The sequence below is a fragment of the Mastomys coucha genome, unplaced genomic scaffold (genome assembly GCF_008632895.1).
Source record: "Mastomys coucha isolate ucsf_1 unplaced genomic scaffold, UCSF_Mcou_1 pScaffold21, whole genome shotgun sequence".
In the NCBI taxonomy this organism is placed as follows: domain Eukaryota; kingdom Metazoa; phylum Chordata; class Mammalia; order Rodentia; family Muridae; genus Mastomys; species Mastomys coucha.
Window position 1 is genome coordinate 1,699,289 of NW_022196904.1, and position 9,586 is coordinate 1,708,874.

The following is a 9,586-nucleotide window of genomic DNA, read 5'->3' on the forward strand; positions in this document are numbered from 1 at the left end:
ATCAGGGAAATACAGTTTGAATACTTTGTTTTGCCTGTTTTGACATACTTGTAAAAACTGGCAGGGCCTGGGGGCACAAATCTGTTGTCCTAACTGCTTGGAAGTCTGAGGCAAATTCAAGGCCTTCCTAGTCTAAAGCCATCCATGGAAACTTAAGAGTCACTGCCTCAAAATAAAAAGTAACAACAGGACTGGAGATGAGATTCAGCAGTAGAACACCTGCCTAGAATCCCCCAGTGAGAGGCTGGGGGCGTGGCTCAGTGGTAGAGCACTTGACTAGACTCCCCCAGTGAGGGGCTGGGGAGGACTCAAGATGGAATACTTGTCTCAAAAATACAAGGCCATATATTGAATCCTCTGCATAAAAAGCAGGCAAGAATAGCTCAGCAAGCAAAGACCCACATGACAAGCCTGATGATCTGGGTTCCGTTCCCTGAAAGCCACAAGGTGGAAAGAGAGAACTGACCCCTGTAAATCATCCTCTGAACCCCACACGTGCACCACGCACACACCTCTGTGCTCACACATGCAAAATCAATAATAAAGGCATTAAAGTTTGAAAGCACTGCTCTTTCCTTTGCACGTGCTCTGAGATACTTCACTTTCTCTTTAACCGTTCTCTTTTATTTTATGTGTATGTATGGGGCTTTGCCTGCTACGTGTGTGCCATGTGTATGGCCAACTGCCCTCAGAGGCCAGAAGAGGGCATTGGATCCTCTGCAACTGGAGTTAAAGATGTTTGCGAGCCGCCACGTGAATAATGGGAACTGAAACCACATCCTCTGGAAGAGCAGCAGCCAGTGCTTTTAACCACTGAGCCACCTCTCCAGGCCTGAACATTTTATTTCAAAGGCAAGGATGGAGCCCGGGGATCAGGCATGCTAAAGGCCACGAACTTTAAAGACTGATGTTCTCTAAGTAACTTACAGGTACCCGGTTGCTTTAACGCTCTGCTACTGGCTGTCTAACAGCAACAGTGTGCAGCTGTAACAAGAAAAATGTCTGCTTGCTCGGGACACCTACAGTTTCTTTTAATAGCTATAATTTGAGATTAGCAAAACCCACAGATGCTGAACTTGGAATTACCAAGACTATTCCTCTGAGGATGCGGCAATACCCTGCCTGGCAAGCACTCTTTCCCAAAACCCAAGTTAGCAGAAACTTCCTGAATAATTCATGTGTCAGTACATTCCATGCCTTGGCAGGGCTCATACACTTGGTGTCTCTACAGACCATTTGTTCTCAATCCCAGAAGCCCTCGGAAACAGCCCTCTCTTCCTCCATTCCTTCCCTGGTAGCTCTCAAACCTGGAACCTCCTTAATTACGTTCCTTCCTCCAAGAGTCTCTAAGCTCTGGCCCTAACATCACCACCCCAGGCCTCCTCTTAGCTCAGTTAGCTTCCACAGCCTGCACTGGCCTCCCTGGCTTAACCATACCCTCACGGTGACCTGGTTCTGCATCCAGAGTGGGTTTTATATAGAACCACCAACTTTGAGTGTAAGAAATGGCTCTCCTCGCCTACAACTTTCCTTCAACTAGCAAGGTCTTTATCTATAGGATCCAGGTGGTCACCTCCCTCGGGGAAGCCTTCCTTGATTGGCCTTGGGCTAACACAGAGCTCCCTTGCATGGTGTTCTAGAACCTAGGCTCTTACTTTCATATCTGACCTGTTTCACAGTGTAGGAAGGGCCTCAACTTCTTGCTTTAAGAATTAAGATTGGCTGGGTTCAAGCCCTCATTTCTCTGCCTTTTGGGTGCTCTGTCTCTCTTGTAACCCACGCCCACCCCGCAGCACCTCACCTGGGTTTGGGGCGCTCTTCTTCTGGAGGCAATGGGGGAATACAAAAAGATAATTAGGGAGAGTTGGGTAGAGAGAGGCTTGGCACCCTTAAGAGGAAACCCAGGGGTGACCTGAGAGCTCAGGGCTGGGGGAAGGGCATTAGGAGAGGGACGGGAAGTTGAGGTGGAGAAAGGGGGGGAGGGTCACTCGCATCAGATATACATTCTCCACTGGTGTGGGGACCAAGACCCCCTCCCAGACCTCTGAAAGCCCAAAGGACCAAACTCCTGGAATATTTACAATTATATCTACCCCTGTATCGTGCCTCCCCCTCCCTACCCAGCAATGGAAGGGAGCCCATTGCTTCTCTTCTTTCAGGGACCCCAGATCTCTGTCCCCAGCTTCTTGTGCCCATAGGACAAAGACCCCCCACTTCTTAGTGGTATCTTAAAGTTCAAGTTTCTCAGCTCATGCCTTGATCTTAGGATTTAGGAGGCTGAGGCCAGAGAGTTGCTATGAGTTCAAGGCCAATCTAGGATATATACCAAATTTCAGGCCAGCTTAAACTACAGATGGATGGAGATTGTCTCAAAAAAAAAAAAAAAAACCTAAATAAATAACCAAACTGAGCGTGGTGGTGAACACCTGTAATCCCAGCCCTCAAGAGGCTGAGGCAGGAAGGTTGCTTCAAGTTTGAGGTCAGCCTGGACTACGTGAGACCCTGTCTCAAAAACAAACAAAACATCACAACAACAACAACAGCAACAAAAAGATTAGAAAGTTCAGGCCCCAACCTTCGAATGTATATAGCAGAGAAATATAACATACAGGGTCAGGGGCCAAAAGGTGAGGAGATGGGGCACCTCTCCGCCAACACTCAACTTTTCTAGTAAGCATTCTTCCAAGATTGGAACGAAGGCTTGCTCACGGCTCCCTTTAAGGAAGGGAAAAGGGTTAAAAAAAACACGCCAGGCAATTTCCCTTCACGGCCACCAGAGGGCGTAGGGCCCTAGGGGCTTAAAGGATCAGGCTGGGCCGGACCGGTTATCCAGTGATGGTGGATTGCGGACTTGATGATATCGGGGTCCCTAGACACCCCCGAATCAATCCCAGGAAGCGAAGAAACTATGGTTACCTCGCTCTGCCACCGGCTCCGGCTCCTCTGGGGCTGGGAGCGGCAGGAGGAGAAGCGAAGATTGGGAGGGAGGTGCAGGAAGGGGCAGCCACACAGAGGCATAGAGGGGTGGGAAGAGAAGCGAGATGCTGTTAAAGAGTGGGCCCAGGAGCCTCCAGCCCAACACATCGTCCCTCCCCCAGCCCAAGGCCTAGGAAGAGACCTGTGGTATTCACACCTCACCTTCCTCCTCTTCCACCACTTCCTCATCTGGAAAGGAATGGGGGACACACAAATGTCAGGAACTCTGGAGCATCGAATGAATGTGTACCAGAGACTCAGAGATCAGCCTCAGCCCCGGGAGATCAGGCCTCATCCCTTCTCCCACAGACTTGGAGTCCAAGCTCCATTCCTCCTCTCTCAGACCCGAGAGCCCAGGCCTTAGCCTAAGTCCCTCAGACCTGGGGTCCAAGCCCTAGTCCTGGATAGGAGACTGGATTAACAAGATGACCCTCTGTGCCCAGCTGCATTTTCAGTTGCTGACAGGGGTTTTCTGAGAGCAGCTTCAGAACACCTCATCCCTGCCCTTACATCAAAGTGGGGCTGGACTGCTCCATGAACCTGCTTCCTCCAAGCCAGGACTCCAGAGGGCCTACCCTACTCCTTAGGCCAGCCCACTCCCCACTCACCTTCTGCCTGCTCCCTAGAGACGTGAACAAGGAGAGAGGAGGGAAGAGAGGACAGTTAGACATCTTGAGATAGGATGATCTCTCTACATTGCAAGGCCCCCCCCCCCAGCCCCCAGACTGCGTTGCTCACTCCTCATATTCTTGTTCTTCGGTGTCTGACATCCTTGGAGTGACCTGCGGACCAGAGAGAGGAGGCTGAGTGAGGTAGGTTCCCAAGGAAGGGGGCTGGGGCCTGGACTCGTGAGTCTGAGGGAGGGGTGATAGGGTCTGGACCCCTGGCTCAGGGAAGGCTGGCACCCAGCCCAGCCTGTGGGGGCCAGGCCCCAGTCCTACACTGAGCAAGCAGCAAGCGGCAGTAGGCCTCCTTCACCACAGCTGTCTTCTTTTGTCCTGTGACAGTTCCATGAAAACCTGATCCCAGGAGGGATTAAGAGATACTGGAAAAGGGACAGGATTTGAAGACAATAGCTGCCCCACCCCTAGAGCTATTTTGGGGGGATGTCACAGACAGAAACAGAGGACATTTCCCAATAAGGAGTTGGAGAAGTGGGGCTCCCCACCACCACTGCCCCCTCCTACCACAGCCCCTTCGTTTGCCTAGGATTCCTCCTATCCTGTCTCCCTTTCCCCTTTCCCCTACATTCCACAAAGGGATGGGTATACCAAGAGCAGCTTCGTCTGGAGCCCTTAAATACAGTAGCTCCCTCCTCCAAACTTGGCATCTCTAGGCCTGAAGGTCCCCAGGTTGAGACCTTCAAAGCTCAATACCCACAGATGCTGAGATCCAAATCCTATGCCCCTGTTATGTGAGACCAAGAAATCTTCTCGGCTCTAGATTGGGTGCCCAATTCGTACTTGTACATGTCTGGGCACTTACAGTCTAAGACCCTCAGGATTGGGGGAGGGCTGGAGGGTAGTGTTGAGACAGGGTCTCATATAACCCAAGCCAGCCTTTAAACTCACTATGTAGCCAAGGATAACCTTGAATTCCTGATTCTTCTGCCTCCCAGAACATCATATTACAACCTGCACCTGTCTGGCCCCCAGGTATAAGATCCTCAAATAAAACCTGACAACCAAACTCAGAGGTCCCTTTCAGGACACACCGAATAGTGGTGCCACTGTTCCTAATGGTTGTTTCTTTGTCTGTATTCCAAGACAGAACCTTGCTATTTCTCAGGCTGGCCCTGAACTCAAAATCCTCTGTCTCAACCTCTTGAGTTCTGGGACTTCTGGCCTGTACCCCTGAGACCTCAGGCCCTAAGCCCTCCTCAGTTCCCCATGCCTCATACTTCCAAAAGCCAAATTCATGGGGGCAGTCTTCCCTTCTGCAATTTCCCAGCCTCTGAAGCCCCCGCTGTTTTATTTAGGTTTGCTTTGATTTAAGACAGTATTACTATGTAGCCCTGACGAGCAAGGACTCTCTTTGTAAACCAGGCTAGACTTGAATGCATAGAGATCCACATGCCTCTGCCTTCAGGATGCTTCCTCCACAATGTTAAGAAGAGCACCCCCAGATTACATAACCCCCAGATTCTACCCCTCCACCCTTGCTGCCCCAAGTCTTCCCAAAGGCTCAGGCTTAGCTGGGTTGCTGCTGCCTATTGTCTTAATTCTCAGGAAGTAGGATTGCAAACTCAAGGCCAGCCTGCACTACAGAATGAGACTCTGTCTCAAAGGAGGAGTAGGAAGAAGAGGAAGAAGAAAAAGAGGAGGAGAAAGGAAGAGGAGGAGGAAGAAGAGGAGGAGGAGGAGAGAGGAAGAGGAGCTTCTGTCCCCATTGTCACACCTGGTCCCCACTCCCCAAAGGCATCAGTGTTAAGAACTCAGAGCCCGGTTACCTAAGGTTGGGTCCACAGATGCTGGAGAGGGAGTCCGAGACTTCTGAGGACAGTGACGCACCCCCTGGGTTTATAGCTAGGTGCTGGGCCCCGCCCCAGGTTGGAGGAGGGGGCGAGAATTCCAATGTTCAGACACCATCCCCCAGGCTCAGAGCCTGTCATCTGTTTGGGGGTCCAACACCTGTCATCTGCTTCAAGATCCCTGTTGGATTTCCATCAGCAAACGCCGTAGGGTCCAGGCTATGTCAGGCCACCCCTCAAGCCCTCTTAGAATACCCAGTGCTTTGGGGTCCCCAAGACTGGAAACAGTACAGGAAAAGGGGCTTAATGACACAGGGGGGTGTATTAAGTGAGGCTTCCTATTTCTACCTCTGTGTGGTTTTTCTCACACTTCTCTTATGGCCTTTGTCTCTGGCTTCCATCTGTATATTCTGTGTCTTTTTTCTCCCTATTCCTCCATCTCTCTCCTCTCTGTCTCTGTCCAACTGTCTCCCCCCTCCCCACCCCCACTCTTTTGTCCACCACCAGAATTCCACCATGGTGACAACAGACAGCTAAAGCTGGGAAGCAGGTGTGGGGAGGAGGGAGAGGATGGGGTGTCAGGCTAGAGAGCCCTCACCCTCCCAGCCCTCCTCTTTCCAGCCAACCGGGATCTTTTTTAGTATCCTCCCACCACCAACCCCCACTCCCAGTCAAATCATGACCTTGAACTCTAGGGAAGCCAGTGCTGGCTGGGGCAAAGCAAGCTTCCTTGCCCGCTCTGTGCCTCACACTCTGCAGTTCTGTTTCTGTGTGTGCTGGGCTTTCTCTTCCCCTCTTGGGTTTGGACTCTCTGATCTCTCTCTCTCTCTCTCTCTCTCTCTCTCTCTCTCTCTCTCTCTCTCTCTCTCTCTCTCTCTCTCTCTCTCTCTCTGTGGGGGTGTGTGGGGGGTGTGTGTGGGGTGGGGGTGTCCATCCATCTGGACTACTGTGAAATTCTGCATAGTTTTTGGGTTTTTCTGTTAGGGAAGATGGGGTAAAAGATTTGAAATGAAAGATGTCCCATGCAGCCCACATTAGCCTAGAACTCATTATGTAACTAAGGATGACCTTGAACTCCTGATCCTCCAGCCTCCACTTTCCAGTGGTGGGATTACCACAATCTCTCTGTAGTTTTGTCCTTGTATGTTTCTGGGGGTATGTTTGTATATTTGTCTAAGCTCTGTTTCTGTACCCTCTCTGTGTCTGGGCCATATGTCTCTCTTTTTCAGTACTTCTGCATGTCTTTGTGTCCTCTCTCTCTCTCTCTCTCTCTCTCTCTCTCTCTCCCTCTCTCTCTCCCTCTCCCTCTCCCTCCTCTTTTCCTCTCTCTCACATTTTCTATTTCTGTAGGGGAATTTGTGGTTATTGGTGTGGTTATTGGTTGGGTGGTTGGGTGGTTAGTTGGTTGGTTTTGCTTTGGTTTGGGATTTTTTGAGACAGGATCTCACTATGGCCATCCTGGAATCTAGTATGTAGAGTAGCCTAGCCTAGAACTCACAGAGATCCAGCTGCCTCTGCCTCCCGAGTGCTGGGATCAAAAGTGTGTGCCACCACACCTGGCTTACTTTCCTATTTCTGTCTCTTACAGGATCTCCATCATCTGTCTGCCTCACGGTAAATATATCCATGTTACAGATATTTTGAGTTGCTGGGAATCAAACCTAGATCCTCTAGGGAAAAGAACCAGGTCTCTTAACCCCAGAGCCACCTCTGGGGCCTACTTGCACATCTTTCCTTGGGTTTGGCATGGTCGATGCCCTCTGTAGAAGAGACTAGCCCATGTGAGAAACCCATGTTAGAAACTTGCTTGTGACTACACCCCATATGGCTCTGGGGGACACCAACCCTTCTCAAGTGCCCTAGGGTAGCAGACACACAGTTGCTTCCAGTTTGGAGAGGTTTATTCCTCAGGGATGTCCTTCAGAGCACAGTGTGGGAACCATGGGCTCAGCCCTCAAACTTTTTCTTGCGGCCTTCCATGCCACTTAGTGCGTCAATATTCTTGCGCCAGTCTCCTACCTCCCGGTTTTCCTGAAAGTGGAAGGTCAGAGGTTAAGGACTCTTTCTGGTCTCTATCTCCTGAGTATCCTCTATCTGCCCTCTAGCTTGCTAGACCATTCTGTGTTGGAAACCTATCTAAGAATGATTCTAGAGCACTTCCTGTATCGTCAGTCAACCTGGCAAACTTCCTCTAACCGCTTCCCATCTCCAGGCACCGTGTACTTCCTGTCTCCTCCAAGCACTTCCTGTGTCCTCCATGCACTTCCTGTCCCCCATGCACTTCCTGTCTCCCCATGTACATCTAGTCTTCCCCATGTACTTCCTGTGTCCCCCATGTACTTCCAGTGTCCTCCATGCACTTCCAGTCTCTCCCATGCACTTCCTGTCTCTCCCATGCACTTCCTGTCTCCCCATGTACTTCCTGTATCCCCAGGCACTTCCTGTCTCCTCCAAGCACCCGTCTCTCATGCACCTCCAGTCTTGTTGCACTTCCTGCCCCTAGCTACTTCCTCTCTCCCTTATGCAGGGTCTTCCCTTCTGACTTCTTGAGTTCTCTTTATCAGTAGCTTCTCACTAGACCCCAAGTGCATCTGCTCTCTGTCTGGACCTTCTGGCCACTCAGACCTTCCCAAGCATCTTCCTTCTCACCCTCGCCCACACTCACCTTCTCAATGTCCTCCTTCTTCACCTGCTTGAGGTGGGCCCTCAGGTCCAAGGATTCCTTGGCCCGGGTCCCCAGCAGCGCCTGCATCATGGCATCTGCAGAAATCCTCACTCTTCTGAGGGTGGGCCGCTTAAACTTGCCACGCAGGTCATAGATCTTCTGGGTCAGATCTGCAATCTGGGGAGGGCCATACGGGGCATGGAGATGCCATCTTCCCTCTGCTTCCTTCCTGAACATCTCTTCTAACACACAATTCTCCCTTATCCCTACCTTACTCTCTTCCAGCTCTGGCCCTAGATTAAACCCTCTGACCTGCAACTCCATGTTCTTCCTGGTGCTCCCAGCACCAGTCAAAGCTTCTAACACAACTTGACGCAGCAATGCGCGAATCACTATTATTCCCTGTCCCAGAGCTCAACTCAATGCTCAGTTTCTACAGGCCCGTTTGTACCAGCCAGGCTCCACCTTGCAGAAACAGCTTCCTTTACCACTGCCTGCTTTCTGCTTAGGGTTATCTCAAGTACAAACATCCATAGTCCTCAGCCTGAAGCTACAGGCCTGGAGATCTCGGTCTAATGTGAAGGTGCCCAGGCTTTCCCAGGCTTCCCACCTCAGTGATGTTCTTGGTGACTTTTGCTTCCACGTCGTATCTCTCTTCATCCACTTTGTCCACACGAGCGTGAAGCTGTCGGCATAAGTCCTGATGAAGGAACGCATGGGTGTTGAGAGGGAGGCTGGAGATTGGGTTCCCTGATCTGAGAGAGGAGACCTCTGCATCTGAGGAAGGAGGCTTAGGCTCTGGACCCCTGAGTTTGAGAGAGGAGTGCTGGGGTCTGGACTTCCAAGTCTGAGGAAGGTGGGGGGCGGGGAGAAAAGCTGACACTGGAATCTGCACTCCAGGGAACTTAAAGAAATATAACCAGGAACCAAGAATCCTGGGACCTAGGAGATAGAGGCTGGAGAAATACACTGGGTTTTGACGTTGTATGGCTGAAATATTGCTTGGCATAAGGATTGAAGGTGCTGAGCAGAACTGGAGATGGTGCTTCTGCCCCTGATACTCGAGAGATGCCAGGCCATAGATGAGGAACCCCAGTCCCAGGCTGATCAGGAATCCCTACTTTGTAAACTGGTACCTGAAGCTCTTCAAAGCCCAGCCCATCCAACTCCAAAGGCTGGCAACGAGTGCTCAGAACACGCCCCTTCTCTCCACGTCGCTCCTCTGCCTCACGCTCCATCTCCTGCTTTGCAATCTGCAGCATCAGAGTCTACGGAATAGTTGGAGCCCACAACAGAGTCACAGAAGGTATAAGAATAACAAATTTAAAAAAAAAAAAAACCCAAAAAACAAAACAAAACACTCTGGGTGGTGGTGGCCTTTAATCCCAGCACTTGGGAGGTGGATTTAGAGGCAGGTGGATTTCTGAGTTCGAGGCCAGTCTGGTCTACAGAGTGAGGTCCAGGACAGCCAGGGC

General features: G+C 50.9%; 2 protein-coding genes across 4 annotated transcripts in view; both read right to left on the minus strand.

The window, feature by feature from the left end:
- Tnnt1 (troponin T1, slow skeletal type) overlaps window positions 1–7,471 on the minus strand; it is a 14,065-nt gene extending 6,594 nt beyond the window's left edge. The window contains exons 1-6 of one of the 3 annotated variants that reach the window (XM_031385112.1): window positions 7,466–7,471; window positions 3,715–3,758; window positions 3,585–3,598; window positions 3,139–3,165; window positions 2,917–2,949; window positions 1,802–1,823 (exon numbers count right to left, since the gene is read on the minus strand). In XM_031385112.1, the coding sequence (XP_031240972.1) occupies window positions 1,802–1,823; window positions 2,917–2,949; window positions 3,139–3,165; window positions 3,585–3,598; window positions 3,715–3,746 (128 nt within the window). In that variant the 5' untranslated portion in view covers window positions 3,747–3,758; window positions 7,466–7,471. Of the gene's footprint in view, window positions 1–1,801; window positions 1,824–2,916; window positions 2,950–3,138; window positions 3,166–3,584; window positions 3,599–3,714; window positions 3,759–5,425; window positions 5,466–7,465 lie in introns of those variants that run through there. The other 2 variants (XM_031385113.1, XM_031385111.1) reach the window with 2 other exon arrangements.
- Window positions 7,330–9,586, minus strand: part of Tnni3 (troponin I3, cardiac type) — a 3,760-nt gene continuing 1,503 nt past the window's right edge. The window contains exons 5-8 of the mRNA XM_031385115.1: window positions 9,248–9,379; window positions 8,722–8,811; window positions 8,112–8,288; window positions 7,330–7,477 (exon numbers count right to left, since the gene is read on the minus strand). Of these exons, the coding sequence (XP_031240975.1) occupies window positions 7,394–7,477; window positions 8,112–8,288; window positions 8,722–8,811; window positions 9,248–9,379 (483 nt within the window). The 3' untranslated portion in view covers window positions 7,330–7,393. The remainder of the gene's footprint in view (window positions 7,478–8,111; window positions 8,289–8,721; window positions 8,812–9,247; window positions 9,380–9,586) is intronic.